At 41.0% G+C, this 20,430-nt stretch overlaps 2 protein-coding genes across 7 annotated transcripts in view; both read right to left on the bottom strand.

Moving 5' to 3' along the window:
• Positions 1 to 5,993, bottom strand: part of npnta (nephronectin a) — a 48,818-nt gene extending 42,825 nt beyond the window's left edge. For 4 of the 6 annotated variants that reach the window (XM_046416960.1, XM_046416936.1, XM_046416950.1 and 1 more), the window contains exon 1: positions 2,887 to 4,804. In XM_046416960.1, coding sequence (XP_046272916.1) covers positions 2,887 to 2,957 — 71 coding nt within the window. In that variant the 5' untranslated portion in view covers positions 2,958 to 4,804. Of the gene's footprint in view, positions 1 to 2,886; positions 4,805 to 5,236 lie in introns of those variants that run through there. The other 2 variants (XM_046416927.1, XM_046416942.1) reach the window with 2 other exon arrangements.
• Positions 5,994 to 7,085: 1,092 nt separating this feature from the next.
• Positions 7,086 to 20,430, bottom strand: part of gstcd (glutathione S-transferase, C-terminal domain containing) — a 47,810-nt gene continuing 34,465 nt past the window's right edge. The window contains exons 9-12 of the mRNA XM_046416907.1: positions 16,354 to 16,487; positions 13,331 to 13,361; positions 9,791 to 9,860; positions 7,086 to 7,517 (exon numbers count right to left, since the gene is read on the bottom strand). Coding sequence (XP_046272863.1) covers positions 7,327 to 7,517; positions 9,791 to 9,860; positions 13,331 to 13,361; positions 16,354 to 16,487 — 426 coding nt within the window. The 3' untranslated portion in view covers positions 7,086 to 7,326. The remainder of the gene's footprint in view (positions 7,518 to 9,790; positions 9,861 to 13,330; positions 13,362 to 16,353; positions 16,488 to 20,430) is intronic.

The raw sequence follows: 20,430 nt of genomic DNA on the forward strand, positions 1-20,430 counted from the left end.
AGAAAGTGAAGACCCAGCTTGATTTTTTTTTGATAGAAATGAGCCCACAACAAAGCAGAACTTGCTTCAAAACTAAATCTCAAGGATGAATCAATACCAACTTAAAACTTGGAAACCACAAGTTTTGTTATTTTTTAAAGTTTTTCTTTAGTGTTTATTTGAAGGTTAGCCTGTTGAACTTGGAGTTATCATGTGGCCAGCATCTATACTAGACCTGCACGCTGGAGCGGTGTTGGAGGGACCGAGCCCAATCCCTGAAAAACATCCTCGTACCACACACGAATTTAATAATGAAGAGGCCTGACCCAATACTTTTGTCTATACTGTGTATGTACTTATGTGATATAATCCTTTTTAAATGCTGTTGAAATGCCTAATCCTACCACTTGAATGAATCACATTAAATATACTAATTAACCTACATAAAGAGGCAGGCCGCTCCTCCTGAAACACGTTAACGTCGTTTTCATTCATTTGAAACCAAGAAATGAATATAAATAAATGAATACACATATAAAAAGAACAGAACATACATTTCTGCCCTCTGTTACCATGTAGCACTTCAAGCATTTCAAGTAATTATTTTCCACTTAGTACCAAACCGACCTTATTGCTCATGACATTAAAGCAACAGGGGAGAGCAGTTACGTCAGTCATAAACTGAATTGCCGTCTGCTGACTTTCAATATGACCTGGCAGCTGATTAAGGTTCATATGTCTTGATCGGGGATCAAGAACTTGAATGCATGTTTCTCTACAGGTAAGACAACACAGAGCTGTAAGTCAGGGGAGACTAAATTGACTTTGACAGTGTTTTCGTACTCATCCTCCACCCCGTGAACCCAAATGTGAGTCTGACATTACAACACCAACATAACCTGGCACCAGCCTGCGGTTTTGGATTATTACTGAGGAGGTCTGGTATGTGCTACTTGGCTGCACTGAGCTTTACAATCAAGTGACATCACTTTGAACAAAACTCTCTACTGTGTGTGCAGCCTTTCATTTTCATAAGCGTCTTCTGTGCGATATGGAAGGAAAACCGGTCGTCCTTGAGTCCCTGGCTGGAATAAAAAGTGGCAACAACAACAGTGCAATGTTTTTATTTGCAGGTAAGCATATTATGTGCAGCTAAGGGAGAACAAAATGATCTTGCCAATGATGCCCGTGAAGGACCCTTCAGCCTAGATGGATAAGCCTGTTAGGAACGCTCTCTAAAAGGCAATAAGTGAGGGAGACCAGGTAGTAAATGGCTTTCTTTTCTTGCTTGTGTTCACTCTCAGGGGATATTCTCTCAATGAATTAATATTGAAGCACAGATTGAGGCCCGGGCAAGTTTATACCCATAAAAATTGTCAAATTATGGCCGTGGTGACAAGCCTCTCCATCAACAAGGACGTTAATAATGTACAATATGCTGCTGCTGCTAGGTTAAAGTAAATGATGATTACACAAAGGCAACGTGTGAAATGAAAGTCAAAGCCCCTCACATCTCATCAGATCACAACCTGTCAAACAGATATTAGCCATGGTGATTAAGAACAAAAAAACATGTCCTGCACAACAATAATATAGTATGTGCTTTCAAATGCTCTCTCTCTCTCTCTCTCACACACACACACACACATTTGTACTCCTAACTGAAACCTTTCATATCCAAATCTGCTTCTTTTGAATCACTTTTTGGACACAAAGTAGAAAACTGTCAAACTCTATCAGCAAGCAGGTGGAACGGCAGTCAGTCTGAACGGGGCTTTCTGAAATGCACGCACATCATTTCAATAAGAATTCAAATCTTCAAAAGTTGTTCATTCATTTGGAAAAAAATAAAATTAAATAAAAAAGCGAAACATGAGAGAGAATCCAGCTTTAGGGCTCAGTCTGTCCCACAGAGATACAAGAGCAAAAATATAGTACAATACTTGGCTGCAGTCTCTGTTAGAGATGCAGGAAATTTGGCAGTAGGGCTCTGTTTGTGTAATTCTCTCTCACTGTTGGGATGGACTTCGGTCCAATTTTATTCTGAGCTCTAGAAACCCATTTCAACACGCCACAAAATAAGAGATGGAATAGACTGTCTGTTTTAAACACCTCTTCGCACTGTAAAAGTCCTCCTAAAAAATTGGTGCAAGCTAAGGAATAAATTCTGTTTGTGATCAAGTCAGAAACATGTCTTTAAATTGTTGCTTAGAAAGAACGGGCCACGGTAACACCTTTTATTAAGCACGGTCGTAAAAAGGGGGGAAAAAAACGAAGAAGAAAGAAAAAGAAAAAAAAAAAAGCTACCATCATCCATCATTTTTATCTCAGATGCACCTATAGGCAGATGGAAATCTCAGGCACATGCATTCTTTGAGGTCTGGCACGTCTCCACACCTCCGTCTTCAAATACTTCACCGGGATCTTGTTTGAACATGAAGCGCCGGGTGATGTGCTGTCACATCTCTTTATAACCGGCCTGATATCTGCCCAAGACAAGAGCGGCTTGGGGGTGATTTTTGCACGTGTAAGCACCGCTTCCGTGGGCTCTGAGGAGCGAAACCAAGTGGATCTTGTTGCGCATGGATTGTTACCGGTTTTCGCCAAAAAATACAAGTTAGGATAAAAGACCGAAAAGGATAAAGGAGAGGTCACCACCAAGAATAAGTAGTCTTCTTCAGAGCTGCCGAGCGCACGCATGCAACATGTTTTAAGACACATCTAAGAGATCTTAAAATGCTGCTTCAGTTTGCAGCCAGTCCAGCAAAGCGCAGGTTTCCAGAAACAGCCTATAAAAGGATCGAAAGCTGTGCTTGGTCAAACTGTAGCGGACTGGTCTCCAAAAAAAACAGTGTTATTTCACTAAAGCATCGGCTTTCGAAGACAATGTGAACCATGTACCCTTACCTGCCGTCAAAGTCTGCACTCGCTCCAAAGCAGCAGCTGTACAACAACATCAACTTTATCCATAAATCCATTATTTCGGGAGTTACGCGCCCACGCTGCTTGTTATTCTCCGTATTCCAAAAGCGCCGGGTAGGAAACCGCGGAGGAAACAATTAGACGAGTTTGTCTGACGCACGCTCAAGGTGCACAGGTACACAGGTCTTCTGGCGTCCTGCAGACTGTTCATATGCTGATATTCGGGAGGTGCGGGGGTGAAAACAGCCCACCGCCTTGAAGCAGAGTGACCCCGATGTGTGTGTGTGTGTGTGTTTGTGTATGTGTGTGAAGCGGGACGCACTCTGCTGGGAGGAGAGCGCACAGCTCCCCCCGCCACCCCTTCTCTCTTCTCCTCTCCTCACAAGTTCAGTCGGCGGGATCTCCAACCAACAGCACCCACTGCAGTCAGACTTTATCTCCCGTCTTCTCAGCAAGCAGCAGCCAAAGCACCGCGGATATCCTGCCGGCAGCGCCTCTGGGACTTTGCGCGTAACGTCATGACCTGCACAGCCAAGAGGAAGAGACTCCAGATGCAGCTCCGTGCCGCGCATGCTTTGCAAATGCCTTAATTAATTGCGTAGCCTGCTGAGGCACGCAGGTGCGTCGCCCACCCAGGTAGATGTTGCGCACGCAGTTAAGACTATACAGTTTAAAATTACCGGGGTTGAATTTGGAGACGACAAAAGATAAGCATGAAAACACCACGTGACTGGTTGACAAAGCTCGCGGAGTACTTTCTGCCGTACCTGTAATTCCTTTAAATATAAACACAAGTGATTTAGTTTTTGAAATTGAAATCACTGGGACTAAATGATTCCACAGCCACAGTTTCTGTCCAATCATACCTCGCGTAACATTTTGAAAATCTATCTAATATTGACATGCAAATTCTGTGTTATTTTTTTACTCTTCGACAAGATGATATGTCTGGTTCTATTAGGGTGATTATCCGCTGCCTGAGTCATAAGAAGCACTTCATATTCAAAGTGTGGCGAATTGCACTTCCTGTCTGGGGGCAGAATTATAAACGTCTGTCTCATTTTGTTATGTGACAGCCGGCTGCCTCGAGAATATAAGTCACTCAATACAATAATTCTCCAGTACTCAACGGGAAAAAATGCCTAAAACGCCAGGATTTTCACTAATGGAGGAGGAGATGAATGAGCTGAGGGTTTGATATGATTACTGCTGCTTGTTCAGTCACAGCCTACACGGCAGCGTCGTTAACGCCCCTCGACAACTCCAGGACAAATCTATGCGCCGGTGCACAGGGTTGACATCTCCAGAGTCAGGTGATTGGAGAAATGCCTGCTTTTTGTAATTACAATATTAATCACATTCTTTTCATGGCCAGACTGTAAGAATGTGATTTCAGGATGATTTATCACATTTGGCAACAGGTCATGCGTTATGTAGATTCCCCATTTAACAACAATATTGGCACGTGGCTGTGGCCTGAGCAGATGACACCTTAAAGGGTCATTTCGGCCAAAGCACAAAAGCAGTCTCACTTATCCCAAATCGTATCTAGCCATGCACAGGTTTTCAGTTTTATGTCATAACATTTGGAGATGCTCATCTCTCAGGAAATGTTGTTAAATTTGGGATTTAGGCCAAGTCGAATAAGCAGATGCTGACTTCCAGAGGGATTATCTTGAAAGAGCTGTTCCATTTAAATCCAAATATTTAATTATTAGTCATTTATTCTTGGAAATATATTCGTTTACTGTGTGTGTGTTGAACCTGGAATGACTAAATAGCTTAGAAAACATCAGAAATTCATCTGAATTAAGTCAATGGAACGGCAATAATGAACACTGAACAGTTTTTTAACCCATATTTAGTGCCAAATTTCAGCGTTATCTCCAAGAAACGTCTGAGGAAATTGTAAAGGCATCAAGAACCAGTAAAATAAAGCATTACTGTATTTATAGCACTAAAAGTACAGAACCATCGACATGTCTAATCCACATAATTATAAAATGTATTTCTGTGATTTGGGTGAACCCTCCTTTAATTAACCCAGCAGGAGAAGTGGGTCATTGTGTAACACTCTGAACACACAATGTTACTGCAGGCAAAAGTAGAAGATACTCACAACAATAGAATACAGGGCGGAGACTCCTAAACTGGGATACATAAGGTGGCACGTGGAGCCTGCTGTAGGCAACCACACAGGAAACGGGTGCAGAAAAACAGTCTTGCTATCCAAACTTCTTTGCTAAACATTGTCCATATACAACAGTACAATAAAAACACATTTCCACAGTGGTAATGCATGTTAACAGCTAAATATAAAAGTGTGACACTGAACCTTACTGAGATGGCAGGAGAGGCCTCTTCCATCCATCCACTTCATCAGTGCCTGTCGTAGTAACAGTGAGAACATGAAGAAGGTCACTGTCAAAACGGGACAATTCCTACCAACAAACACCAAGACAGGGTGAAGTTCACAAAACAGCGAAAGCTCAGTTATTTCCTGATGGATGTTTTCTGCTCTAACTGTTCATTTCAGAGCGGCTACTGAAAACCTACACTCATGGTGGAGAGAACCTCCACTCAGCTGAACAGAAAAGATAACTAAATTGTCCCTTTAAGGCTGATTATCAGCATGCACACGATGACGACTCCCTGATTAAATGAAATCTATTATAGATGTAATATTTGTTCAATCACAGGTTCATTTCACTCCCAAACGCTTTAAATATCCTCCGGTTCAGTTTTGCGGTGAGTTAAATCAGACTGCAGTGCATTCTTTCTGTTTTCACTTTGATTTATGCACCTTAACAGCAGGGCAAATTCCTTGTATGTGAAAATCTACACGTCAGTAAACCTGTCTCTGATTATGTTATTTACACAATAAAAATTCAGCTCAGTGCCCTCACCGACTTTATACTGGACTCACAGGGAAGCTCCACGAACCAAATCATTCATAAAATAGATGATGAGCAATTACACAGGAAAGAAAATAAAAAAAAGCTCAGACATCTCACCTATTTCATCTAAACAAAGAATCTGTTTGTTTGACGTCTTCAAGCTCCAGGTGTTTGGGCTGAATCAACCCACTTCTCTCAAATGGTTCGTCTCTTTAAACGATGCAGCCTACTTGCTCTTTCTTGCTTATATGCGTTTCTGTAATGTACACAAGCATACACATCTCCTTTTGAAATAATTCCAGTCCTTGGAAGGAAGCCGTGTCTGTGGCCATTCACCTCGGGACAGATTGACTCTGCTGACTGAATTCAGATGAGCTCGATACTAGAAAAGCCTGCGCCGCTTTTGTCTCTACCTTCAGTGCGAGAAGGAAAACTAGCTCTCCTTCTACCTCCCCAGATTTCTCAAGTAACCGCGACACACTGTCAAAAACGACAACAAAGGATTTTTCAGAGAAACAGATAACCGGTATCATCTGGGAGAATGAAAGCTTAAGGGGGCTACAGCATGTCCAAAGAGTACAGGATTGATAAGCATGGAGCGTATTGTGTGATGTTCAGCTCCTGGGCTCTGAACAGTATGTGCATCTAATCAAGCACACTGACCTTTTCGCCAGCATCATAAAATATTCATTGCTGCTGAACGTATTACTGGTTGCATACCATATTCACATTCAGTCTTTATGAGGAATAATCAGTTTCTCTGTAGGAACCATGACAAATGCTCTCTTTTAACTGATGTGATAAATCCCATTTCTCTCTTTCAATACACCCCTGGCTCAGTCCCCCACAAACACAGAGGAGAGGTTGGTATGATCATAACTCTCATCTCATCTTTAAGTGCGGATGAGTTCTTAGCGTTGAGTTCCTTCTTCTCCTGCTAATACCTGGCAACAGAAGAAGCCGACCGCTGAGCTCTATCACAGAAGGCCGTATACAGACTATTTTGCACAAACAGTATGTGCAAGTGTGGTGTGCTTAATTTGCAGTGTGAGTGTTTATTTCCTGCTGCTTCTGTTTACCCTGACAGCTTGATCATATGGTTTAGGTAAAGACGCAAAAAGCATCATAGCAGCTGGTGAGAGACTGAGCGTTCAGTAATTGAGCGCACTTAACAAAGGTGAGGAATAGCTCTCCGGAAGCATCCTTCCATGTGTTTATTGTGTCTGAAATCACGGCACTATTCCCTTTAACTTCAGTCTGAAAGAGATTTCAGAAGACGACTGTTGCTGCTTGTCCAGAAAAATGAATCAAAAAACGGTTTTATTTTCTGAGACAGTTTCTTACAAAAGGCCTTGTAAAAGTGAATAAACAAAAAAAACAAAAAAAAAACAACTAAATCTCAAAAGGATAAGAAAGAGTTGTATTCTCAGCAATGCCGTGACACAGCCAGCAGGCACACAGAGGCTGAGTACTTTATCAAACCCCAACCACGGTGAAGGTGCTCTCCTGTGCAGCCGTGCTCGCAGTCCTAATTATGCGCCGGTGCTTCCAGTTGGCTGGCACCGACTTCCACTCCACTCTTTTGTGGTGGCCTTCCCACCAGCATGTTGTTCTTCGGTGAGCAGCTATCAGGCTCCATAGTCATCACCCACACAGAGTACCCATGAGTCTCTGCTCCCCACGAGCGATCCAAGTCCACCAAGCCCATACACTGTTTACCTGCAGTGGTCCAAACAGAAGGAAAATTGTATTTTATCATCCAAAAATAAAATAAGATTGAGTCATTTGCAAGGGACATCTTCTTACACTTGCTTTCACTTGTTATTAATATACAGGTATGGTCAGAATAACAGGAACTTCTTTAATTTCACAATATAAGGAAATCTAAACTAAAAGCACCAATAAGCAGCAAAAAGTCACTGTAAAATTAGTAGAACGTAATCAGTAAAGTTGGGATTTTTAGGCGTATGCATTAGTAGTATTTAAGATGGGAAAAAATGGTTTTAATATCCAAATAATATATATCCAGAACTACAATATATTTTGTTTGAAAATGATCACTAGATTTGGGTATTGGTACTCAATACCTTTATAGTAGCAACCAAAATACCAGGACAAAGTAGTCTCAAAACTTCTCCAGTCAAACAATGTGTTTTTGATTCTCTTAGTATCCAGATCTGGAGAAAAAAACATACTATCTATATGGTTTTGCTCGCAGCCAATCACTGGAAGCTTTCTTCAGTTTAATCCAATATGTAATTGACTCATTACCACAGCAGCTACAATCCATACAGTCTGTGGTGTGCTGAAGTATAGCAGTAAACATTGGTGTAATTGAAACATTGTACAGAACAGACTAAAAAAAGATACTGGATACTAAAAAAAATACAAAAATTAAATAAAAAAAACTGTCATATACAGAAAAAAATGCAAGCAATGAGACCCAAAGGTGGGAAATGGGAAAAAAAAAAAATAAAGGAACAACCTGAATAGTTAAGTGGAGGCTCATTAGCCATGTTTGTGTAAGCTGCCATACACATATACTGTATGTTACAATTCATATCCTGTCATGCTGTTCGGCATGGCCTAATGTCCCAGCTGACTTAGACTTTGGATCATAAGGAAAGAGGAAAACATCTAAGCTGACTTTGTACTTTACGAAAACATCACCTCCAGGATGATAATATCCCCATCCAGAGAGCATGAGGAGGCCACTGGATGATTCGAAAAGAATGAGACTTCTGCAAATCATATGCTATGACGTGATCAAGTGATCTTAACCCAAATGAACATCTATGGATAGAATTTGCACCACCGTATTAAAGCTCCACGCCACCGTCAGCCAAACGCCAAAGGGAGGAATATCTTCTGGAAGAATTCATCTCTCCAACAGAGCTCCAGAGATGTGTGGAATCCACGCCAAGGAGCACGGCAGCCATGATTTTTAATTTTTTTTGCATAATTTGTTTAATTTGTCAGCCATCTGCACGTGCTGCTGATATATCCAAGCGAATATCAACAGCTCAACATACTGACCAGGTTTGGATATTATAGGTGGTTCCTATTATTTATACGTAAATTAATAACATTACATTTATATTCACAGCATTCATTTGAATCAATACCCAAAAGAGGTCATTTACTTATACACACTGATATCACGCAGACTTCAGATGTATTATGCAGCTCAGCAGGCAGGTAGCAGATGTCAGACACAGTAAATGTGAGCTTTGGTCTGCCATGCCGCCTACACGGTCACAGTCACGCTGGCAGGCTCCGGAGAGAGGAGATCAAACATGGTTAGAAAATGGTTAGCGGGAGAGGTTGAGCCCTGTTAACCGATACAGAGCAGAAACGTCTGTGACAGGTAGTGTCAGGTACATATGAAAGGGCTTCAGACTGACGAGGCATTGGGGAGCCTCCTAAGATTCAGTAGGAGGCTTTGATAGAGCTGGAGAACTATCAAGGTGAAGAGGGTCCTCGACATAATGAAACACCGTACAGTGAAGCGTCAGCACAGGTCTGGAGGTTTCGGCCTGACAGAACACTTCTTTCTGAGGCTGACAACACTGATCTGGCAGCTGTTCGCTGCAGCTGCTTTGTCACATTGAAGAAACCCAAGCATGAGCATTTTTCCACGCTTCTCAAACATCTAGACCTTTCGAAAAAGTAGAGCGGAGGGGTTGGATCACAATGTAAAGAAATCTCAGGAAACACATCGGCATATACTAAGCTGTCTGCTTGGGTGTGACAGACAAAAAGCTGCTACTACATGACAAAACAGGTGTCAAACCAGGACTCTGGGATGGAAACGTCAGGAGTTATTGTGGGATATGTGCCTTATAAGTTTCTTTCTGATTTCTTGATTTACATGGCTTCAGTACAACAGCCAAAGAACAATAAATATCAAGATATTATCCATTTCTGTTGTCAGACATTTAAAGGCAACTTGGGTGAATGTTCGGGCATAAGCAGAAGACTGTAAAGAGTACCTATAAGTCGCCTCTCGGGAGGGAGCTGGACAGCAGTTTGGTCTGCGAAGCGACAAAGTATCATGTGTTCCTGAAACAAAGACAAACAATAAGCACACGACCTGTTTATTGCGGGTGGCCAGTCTCAGAAACACACATTTAGGACATAAAAATCACAAATCAGATCAGTCAAAGAATTAAAGAACTCCACAAAGATTTTTTTTCTTAATGAGCATTCAGTGATACTAACACTAATACGCATGCGCATGCACATACACACAAGCATTCATGAATTTGTTTGATTCGTCCCATCTTCTTCATGTGCTTGTCCTACTCACAGCCGTGGAGGGCTGGAGGTTGAGCCTAAATCGGCACGCACTCACCAAGAGGCAGGGAATCACTAGTCTATCGCATGGCAAAGAAAAGTCTGTGTAGAATCTCACAGCAAACAGTTTTTAATCTCCTTTTTAGCTTCATTAGTGGCATGGCAACATCAATCAGTCTGTCACTTTAGTTGAAACTGAAATACATAATGTGGACAAAAGTATTGGGACATCACATGGGACTTCCATAGATATATATGAAATATATATCTCCATAGATCAATATGGAGTTGGTCCCCCCCTTTGCGGCTTTAACAGCTTCTACTCTTCTGGGAAGACTTTCCACAAGATTTTGTAGGGTTTCTGTGGGAATGTTTGCCTTCCCAAGTCCTTCCCCAAACTGCTGCCACAAACTTGGAAGCACAGCATTGTCCAAAATGTCTTGGTATGCTGTATTCAATAATAAAGAGGAAATACTTTTGTCTATATAGTGCATGTGAACAACTATGAGATGCATTGTCATCGAAAATTTGTTTTGACATTCATATTCGAGGATGGAAAAATCCTTTTGACTGTGGTGGCGCTTAAACTTTTCCTTTAAGCACCAGTTTAATGAGTTCGGTGAACCCCTGGCTTTTCATCAAGTGGTGTTCACAAGTCAAAGTGCCAACTGGTGCTAGCATATTGAAGAAAAGGCAGACATCTCTACAGCTAATATCTCCAAAACTCTGCAACTCACATAAAAACAATCTAGATGGTTAAGTAGCACTACAGGTAAGAGGAGAAATATGTGTTTTTTTTAATTTAGGGGTGTACTGTCCCTTTAATGAATATACACAGAAATATTTACAAATGTATTACAAATGAGGTTTGCAAATAAATAACTGAAACTTTTTTTTTCAGTGCACATAAAAATATTTATCAATGTGTATAAAAGTACATTAGTTCAGTGTTCTGTGTACATTCATTAATACTGAGACCCCTTTGATTCCATATTTCTAAACCGGTTTACAGTATGTCTGACTAGCCGCCCAGACGTAAGGTGTAAAGTACCTAAAAACAGAGAACAGAAAACATGGAATAACTTAATTTGCATGGTAAACTTCATGTCAACCACATCTTCTGTACATGCGAGATTCTAAGATGAATGAAGTCATCCTTGTAAACTCTTCAAAAGGGCCAGATTAACCCTGGTTTTCATTTCCAACTGGAGGACAAGATTTTCTTTTCTCTTTCTTTACTTTATCACGCTCAGGTTCATGGAAGCGGTGAGTCAGGAGGACGCTTAGTAATCTCCAATCTGCTTCTACAGTACTTTAATTGATTCCATTCTTCATCGTGTGAGGTTGAGCTGAATGCGAGGCCATGAGGCAGGTGCTTAAAGTTAGCACTGAGCACCAATATCTCACACCATTAGCCCTTTATTCCAGCGATTACCATTTGTCAGCGTGCTGTCATTCTTTTAACTCCACTAGTTCAAGAAGGACAACTATGGTGCTGCTATAAAACAACGGAACGCAGCTTTTATCCCAACAGATTCCTGTAGGGAGGCTGGAAGCAGAGATACACCAAGATGTAAGGCTCTGCGCAAATGAATAATAAATACCAAACGTAGTTGTTAAACGCAAGACTGGGGTTTTTTTTTTAAATGTGGCAACTCTGACTTCTTTTGCTCACTGAGCTTTTTGACAGCAGTAGGAAAAAAACACAACACACTATCACAGAACACTACAATTGTCCACCGTCTTTCAAGCAATATATAATCTTCTGTGTTTTTTCAAGCCATGTCTCTGGAAAAAAAAATCAGTTTCTTCTCATGCACCAAAAGAAAAGAAGTTAGAGGTGGTCCAGTGTTGTGACATGTCAGCTCTTGAGGTTGCCATGGATAAGACCTGCAGCAACTTTTGCACAGATCCTCCCCAGGGGCACTGACAGGTCCCATACATCATTGAGGGATGGGCCCTTCCACAGTACAGTGCTGTGTCTGTGCTGAGCGATAAGGAACCGAGAGACTGGAGGGTGTGAGACTCCCTCTTGTAACTGCCCGGGAGAATCTTTGTTCCCAAGATATGTGCGAGCCAAGACATCGCAAGTCCCAGAAAAGTAAAATGAAACAATTGGGGAAAAAAAAAAATAACAGGAAAACAAAGAAACAAGATAAAGAAAACAATTATGCCAGTTATACCAAATCAGGCAAATTAGTTTTAATCTTTCACATGTTTGGTACATCCGAACTGCAAATGGAGCAGGTTGGTTGGCAGGTCAGCTCTCTGTAAAGTCAAACTGAGCCTACAGTATTAACTAAATATTCACAGTAACTTTTAGGTAGCGATCTCATAAAAATGTTAGTGTGAAGTGTGAAGATAAAAAGAGATACCCAACACATGACCCAACACATGATAAACTGCTGTTCAGTGGTGTAAAGTGGAAAAATCTTCGATAAAATTTCACAACATATTAGAAATTGCAAAATGCAACACCAACATTTTAGTAAATAAGCTCATATTACCATTTGGAACAGGTAGCATAATCAGATATTCCTCACTCTGAAACATAATTATTTCGTAATTATGCATAGATAAAATAAAACTGTGTGGAGCCCCTAAAGTTGTTACTGTTGAGAATAGTGACGCTAAAGTAACTTGTTTACATGTTGCGACTGCACCACAGACAACAAATTAACACATTACTCAGCTACTTATAAAGTCTTCACTTGCTCAGCCATTTTTTTGTTTTTAAGTTTTAATGACGGCACACTGTTCATATAATCACTAGTTTGAAACCAGTGACAAAGAATTTAGCAAACATTTAAAGCACAAGCTCATTAGTGGATTTACAAACAGTCAAACTCAGTCCAGGCGTGTCACTGCTTCTCAATTTGTTTCTCATTTGTCTGAATCTTTCTGTTTGCTGAGCGTTGACAGCTGTGGTATGAGAAAACACTTTCACCTTTCATCGGGTCACTGCACTCCGGTCCGGGCATGTGAAACTTTAACTTTTAAGCCAAACACTTCTGACTACGTTATTCTCCTGTTGAGGCATCAGTGTAAACCTTGTAGATTCTAATGAACCTGATAATTTAAAATAAGTCACAACACGTCTTTAAAAGCGCATATAGTGAACTCAGTCCAAAAACACAGTTCTTGTAAACAGTGAGCACTTCAGTGCTCTGTCTTTGATATTTTGCCTGAGTGCAAATGAATAAAAAATGGAATTGAGGCATTTAATCATCACATACCTTGTAAGTCAGGGTGTCTTGGAACCTTTTGCTGCAAACACAAAAACAGAAGATATATTAATGCTAAAGCGCAGTGATTAAAATGTCCCAATACTACACTTATGATGCACATCATACGTTTTCATTCCCCTTTTCTGGGACAAAGAACAACAAGAAGAAACAACTTTTTCAAACCAACGAGGATTACTCATGTAACCAAATCTAAGGCTCAACAAAACGCAACCAACATCCACCCAAAACAAACTTTGTCTGTGGGAAAGCAGGACAAAGCTTTGGCTATGACGTGTGAGCAAAGTCAGCTTGCTTGTGATGGTTAAACAGATCATCACTGGAGCAAATTAAAAATCAACATGAAGGAGGTCAGGGGCCATTCGGGTCACATGAAGTGAAGTCTTGAGTTTAACCTAAACTGTTGGAGCCTTAATGAAATAAGCAGTTTAGTTTCACAGGTCATAAAAACTTATGAACTGCCTGGAGCGTCTACACCTGCAGAATATCCACAGGAGTAGCTGGAACATGACCTGAGGGGAAACATTAAAAGTGGCAAGACGAAGACTGACACAGTCAGGTGCGACGGGCCCCTCACATTTACTGCACGACTACCCTCCAGAAACAACAGCTTCTTGTTGTCCATTACAGCTGCAAAGACCTTTTTTTTCTGCCATTCTTTAACATTTTATGAGGAGACACACAGGGCAAAGTGTCAAGGCAGCAAAAGTGAGAAGAGCAAAAAACTCCTGAATATTTATACTGTACATTGATGGTGCTCCCCAAGGCACAATTTTAGGGTCAGTTACACAATGCCCCCCCCACCCCAATCGGCCAAAAAATGTGACATCTGCCACAGCTAACTGTGATATGCCCCTGCTACACCGCTGCTGTTTGCCACTCCAGGCTGAACAAATGTCTGGCTGCCGAGTGCGGTACGACAAGGAACTTTCACTTACTCTTATTTTACTGGCACATGCTGATTCTAAATGGTACGTCACCTTATGTCGTTGCATAAGCAAACCAGAATGGCCCTCCTCTGCCACCGACATGCTTACGTTTCCGTACTGGCATTCTGCTACTGATGGGGGTCTGCTGTAAGCCACATGTAAGTGCTATGTGAGCGTAATCCCACCAGCAGAGCCAACTACTGCGACTACTGTATTTTCTGGACTATAAGCCGCTACTTTTTTCCCACACCTTGAACTCTGCGGCCTAAACAACGATGCGGCTAATCTATGGATTTTTACGGGCTAACGGCCCGGTGATGCGAAGAGGAAGACGCTAGTTTTAAGCGTAACTTTTAACAGTCATTTTGCGTGTCATGCACATACAGTCACCATGGAAAACACTCCAAAAAATGCATATGATGCAGCTTTTAAGTTAAAAGCAATCAAACTGGCTGTCCAAGAAGGAAATAGAGCTGCTGCACGTAAGCTTGGCGTAAATGAATCAATGGTGAGACGTTGGAGACGGCAGCGTGAAGAACTGACGCAATGCAAAAAGACGACCAAAGCTTTCAGAGGTAATAAGAGCAGATGGCCCGGACTTGAAAACGTATGTCATGTTACAATGTGGACACCTGCGGCTTATAGTCAAGTGCGGCCTATATATGTACAAATATTATTATTTTTTTTAATTTGGTGGGTTCGGCTTATACTCAGGTGCGTTCTATAGTCCAGAAAACACGGTAGTCAAAAAAAAAATCTACATGGTACCTTTAAGTTTTGTGAAACTTACCAAACCCCCAGCTGACAACCTTTTTCTGTCAAGATCCCTTTTTTTTTTGTAATGACAGACAGCCGCATCTGTTAAGTGACTGAGTAAACACAGCAACAACACTGGATGACAGGCAGTCTGTGGCTGAAGCTGCAACCCCTGAAATCCCGCAAGAACGCAAATTCTCATGTTTCTGCTCCAGCTCAGAAATTGGCCTCCAAACAAAAAAAGGGAAGCTAACTTTGGATGAAAGTGAGAGTTGATGGGGAGATGAGGAAAAGCAGGAATATGCAGGGAGGTGACCCCTCTTCAGGTGAGCGCTGAGTCTTCACTGAAACTCAATAACTGGATTATGAAATAATTTTCACTCCAGGCATGTTGAACCATTTTGTTGTTTGCTCTCCATTTTCCAAAACTTTTTTTTTTTTTAAAAAAAGGTTCTCCTGCTATGTGATATCCAAGGTCACAGTCAAAACAATGATAAAGAAAATGATGCGAGGCAAATAAATCAGGAACAAAAACAACGCACACACTGTATGATTTTTATCCCACACGGGAACAGATTTGGCTAACAGTGTCAACAGTTACAATGGCTATCTTAAATTGCCAGTAATCACAGTCTCTCAGCTGCTACGGCAGCACTGGTACACAACAGTACTTTGCTTTGCAGCCTTCACTACCCCAAAGTGATTTTAGTGGAGTTCTACCTAGTTAGGATTCTTAAGGCATTACAGTGCCATTAGTCAACAGTGCTGCTATAGCAACTGGGTCAACACCATTTCAGCAAAGCCTCTCACTTTTCCCCTCTCTGCTGTTGCGTATTGTTCCATCTCTATGTAAACAGAATCATATTCTAGCAAATATACAGTGGCTCAGCTCAGTTGTTAAGAGCAGCGCTTGTAGTTTGTGCCTCCAACTGGATTTCCCTGTAACTCCTTAATATCCACGACAGCCTCTTCTTAGAGAACTCGACTCTCGGCTCTCTGAGACAACAGGACTAGGACTGAAAAGGTGTGTGTCGGACCCTGTTGTGAAGGCAGTGCGACACTGCTGCCTCACACTGTTAGCAGTGATGATGAGAGACATGAGGTGAACAAAGAAAGCACTGACAAGCGATAAAGACTGTGTGTATGTGTGACAGAGAGTGACAATGAGTTTGAGAACAACAGCCTTGAAAAAGAAATCAATGATAGAATTTAAGAGCAGAGAAGCACTCATGCTAGCAGGGGTCTAACAAGAAAACAAGGTCAGAAACAACATTTCAAAAAGCAGAGCCCCTGAGAGGTGACACGGGACTGAAGCGAACAGGTACAAACCTCTTGGGGAAGGTGAACTTGATAGCATTCTGGATGAAGCCGTAGCAACAGGGACTGATGACAAATGCGGCTCCGGCCTGGATGCAGTGCTCCATCACCATGTCTGTTGCAACACCGCATGCATGGAGGGCAACCTGAAGTGAAACGCACAAAGAAAACAAATACAAGAGTTGTTTCTTTCTTTAATAAGACCCACACTTTCTCGAAAAAGCTTCTTTGTCAAAGGGCAAGATCGAAATCGAGAGCTTTCGAAAGCATGTACATAGTCCCATTGATTAGTTCATTTTAATCGTTGGGATTGCTGCTATTAAATACATTAGTGATCTCAAGGGTGCAGACCCGGGGAGTTAGACCGAACAAAATGTATTAGTGCTTCAAGAACAGGGGCACGAATGCATCAGGATTCCCACCGAGTAGATAAATTGTGTGTGGCGAGGAACACCTAGCTATTTAATGGTATGGTTATATACTGAATCACAGAAAGGGACAAAAAGACCCCATACTATAGCCCATCTGTATTCCAGCCGGCTGTTTCACCGAATCTATCTCCAAAAAATACATTATGACTCCTCGAAGGCAACGAGTTTAATATCCAAACTACAGTGGCAAAACAGATGATTTCCTCTCAGCGTACATTAGCTAAATAGATTTTCTGTTAATGGCCCAAACAAAAAGCATTATCAACAGTCTGATGTGACAATAGCTACTCGAGCTCATTGAAATTAACCCCGACCTTCTCGAGGAGCCAGCTCAAAACTTTTGATCTCGTCTTTCAAGAGGCTGTCACTCGGCGTCTGTGAGTCTACTTCATGTTGCCTTGACAGCAGTGCTCCAAAGCAGCGGTCAGGACCCGGCTGTGCCAAGGTTGGCTGCAGCTCCATAGATTAGTAAATACAGACAAGCAGACAATCCAGACACGACCAAACCCACTCATAAAGTCAGTGAAACGTCGGGGGTTACACTTCTCAGAGATGCATAAGCTCTCCTTGGAAGTTGCACGGCTGCACAAGTTACACAAGAAACCAAGAGCGTATGGGAAATCTGCAGTCTTTTATTTGTGTAATGACGTGTTATTACTATGTTTCAAAGTGTATTAAGAGCTCCACATGGATGTGTTTGTTCATCATTAAAGAATCATTTATTCTACTTCGGAAACTTATACAAAGAGGCGTGACACATGAAAGAATAACCAGAAAATAAAAACTGTGTAATTAACATCAGTTACCTGCATGGCCTTGCATCTACTGGACACCTAATTTCCTATCCTGCATTTACTCACGGCATCTGGGAAGAACCGAGCTTATATCCTTCCAGCAGCATGTCTCAGAATGCTGATTAGGAGGACTAGTGCCTATCAAAGATTGCATGGTGTTACATCCCCCACATCTGAAGGAAAAATAATTAACAAAGTAACACCATCACTCTTGCCCAGCTACTTAATGTTGTACATTAGTCATGCTGTAGTAAATTCTAATTACATTTTCTAACCTTTAGCCTTGATTTAACACAAACACAAAGCTACCCAACCAAAAGCTAAAATAAAAAAAAAAACACTCACATGTTTCCATAACTACTATGTGCTTTTCCTATTCTTGATTTAAAGAGTACTGCTACTCTATCAATGTCAAGATTTGTTTTTGTCTATTTAACCAATACTGATAAAGCTATTTGCCAGCCCGATATGTTATGCGAGATACTAATTAAAAAATGGATAACAGAAAGTGAAAATACATGGAAGGCTGATTTCATAATCCATCTCACAGACGTGCAGTTTTCACGCAAGCCCTGCTGAGCACACCTCTGTACAAACATTTCCCCATAAGAAGAAATCATAAATCAATATGAAACAACCAAAGGACCAAGGGCCATTTGTAAACCGTGTTCTCTATTAATCTGTCTTTTGGGAAGGGGAAAAGCTGTTTCTATCTGTATCTTTCTCTCAATAATCACACCACAGAAATAACGTGGTTTCATTATTCACTCTTTTTCAAGTAACTACATCCCTCTCTCTGTCGTCCTATCTGGCGCTGAGTCAGAACAAATTCCTGCAGCACAGCTAACTAATGCTCTGCTTAATCAACATCACATCCATCTGCAACACTGTGTTGCAAGCTTCAGAGAAAGAGACACCACACGCTTTTAAAAACTGTTGCACCGCACCTTTACGCAACAGTTTTTAAAAGCTGCGGAGGCTGTCTCTGCTGTGTTCAAATATGAAAATGTTCGGTTTTAATTTATTGCACAGATTTCTTTTGATATAATGCTTAATATTACAATTCGAGAAAAACGAGAAAAATCAGGTCCAACATCAACAAGTATTTTATCACTTATTTGTTTGGATAGCACTAGAATAGGTTTGATTACACAGAATCAAAGGGTTGTTTTCTACTCAAAAGTGGATGCAATGTTTAATTTTATAGAGAAAGACATAAACAGATTTGAAGTTATAACAAAAAGAGACAAGAAAAAAAAATGGAATCCTTAAATGACAACCGCATTGGAATTACAGCCTTACTGGAACCGATCAATACCTTTTTTTTTTTTTACAAAAGGCTTAAAGCAATAACAGCAAGTACATTTCTTCTTCACGCAAACATAAAGAAGTGAACTGAAAGAATCAACTGCAAACCGTCCAGTCCCTAAAAATAAACAATAGAGGATCTAATAAAATCCAAATCAACTTCAAGCTCTACAACTTTTCCTGCCTGTGAGCTCTGCTGGCTCAGTGTAATCTGATACAAAGAAAAAATAAACACTAAACGCACTGTATGCAGAAGCTGTTCACGAAAACAATCCAACACCTGGGACGTGCGATTGCAGACAGGAAGAGCAGACACTGACTAAGAATAGAGTCACCTCAACTTAATTAGCCTGATGAACGTGACTAAAAATGGGACCATGTATTATACATTACAGGACAAAGACCAGTGTGATGAGTGGCTCCTTCAGTTAGAAATATCCGCCATGCAGGAAGAAGCGAAGCCAAAGCAACAGCTGAGGCTGCATACAATATACAAGTAAAAAAGGGGCAAGCTTAAGCACCTGTTTCAAACAAAAATCTTAACATTTGGGTGAACAAAAAAAAAATCCATGTGTGTGTGCACAAAACTTCTGACTGTGAGAGAGAGAGAAAAAAAAAAACACCCACATATTGTAGTGAAAAATAATCTGTTTGTTTCTTGCCAAGTGGAACGGGTCTCAGTGGAGTGATGATGCCGGAACAATAGCTGTTGCTAATTACAGCAGGTACACATATATATTTCTATTTGTCCCAGAGAGAGTTGAAGTGAGGCTACTGGAACGGAAAGTGGGCTATGACACGCGGCAGGAAGCTCGAGCTACCAAACATGTCTGGGGGAACACAAACTGACCTGAGAGACCCGTAAATAAAGTGATGAAGATGTTGCCTGAGTAGAAAGTGGAATTCAGAGACTCCAAATAAGGTAAATAAATAAATAATATCAGTGCATAATTAACCAGAGTTAAGGACCTATTTGCTCTAAATTGATAGCAATTACCAGCTTGAGAAGTCAAGTGCTCTGTAGATGAAAGTGGGTGGTTTTGGTATCCACTACTGAATTTCAGTTGATTTTAGTCCTGTTAAGCACGGACGTGGAAAGCTAGTAAAATATTTATTCTGTTGTTGCAGGTAGCTGTGCAGAATTAAACACATTTACAAAGCAGGACATTCAGCCTTAACAAACACAAGCAGGCAGAAATGCAATCTTGGCAAAGATGTTGATATAAAAAAATGTGTGCTGAATTAAAAAGTAAAAGGGTGACAGTGCCAAGCTCCCCGCATAAAACTTGAAATGGCTGGCAATTTTTACTTTTATTACAAACACTTTTAAAAATGCAACACTTTCTTTTCCAAAGGCATTAATAACAGCATATCTCCTAATATGTTGGCAACATGACTTTCAAAGTAATATATGAGCATCTTTGGACAGGAGATTCTTTCACGAAAACAAACAGACAGTACAGTGAGCCATTACTACATTACTGCTATATTACTTCGTCCTTCATTTTCTGGGCAAAACTACCTTTTGGCTTTCCAGTAATAAGTAGTGACACACA

This window comes from Scatophagus argus, chromosome 2 (assembly GCF_020382885.2).
Source record: "Scatophagus argus isolate fScaArg1 chromosome 2, fScaArg1.pri, whole genome shotgun sequence".
Classification (NCBI taxonomy): Eukaryota; Metazoa; Chordata; class Actinopteri; family Scatophagidae; genus Scatophagus; species Scatophagus argus.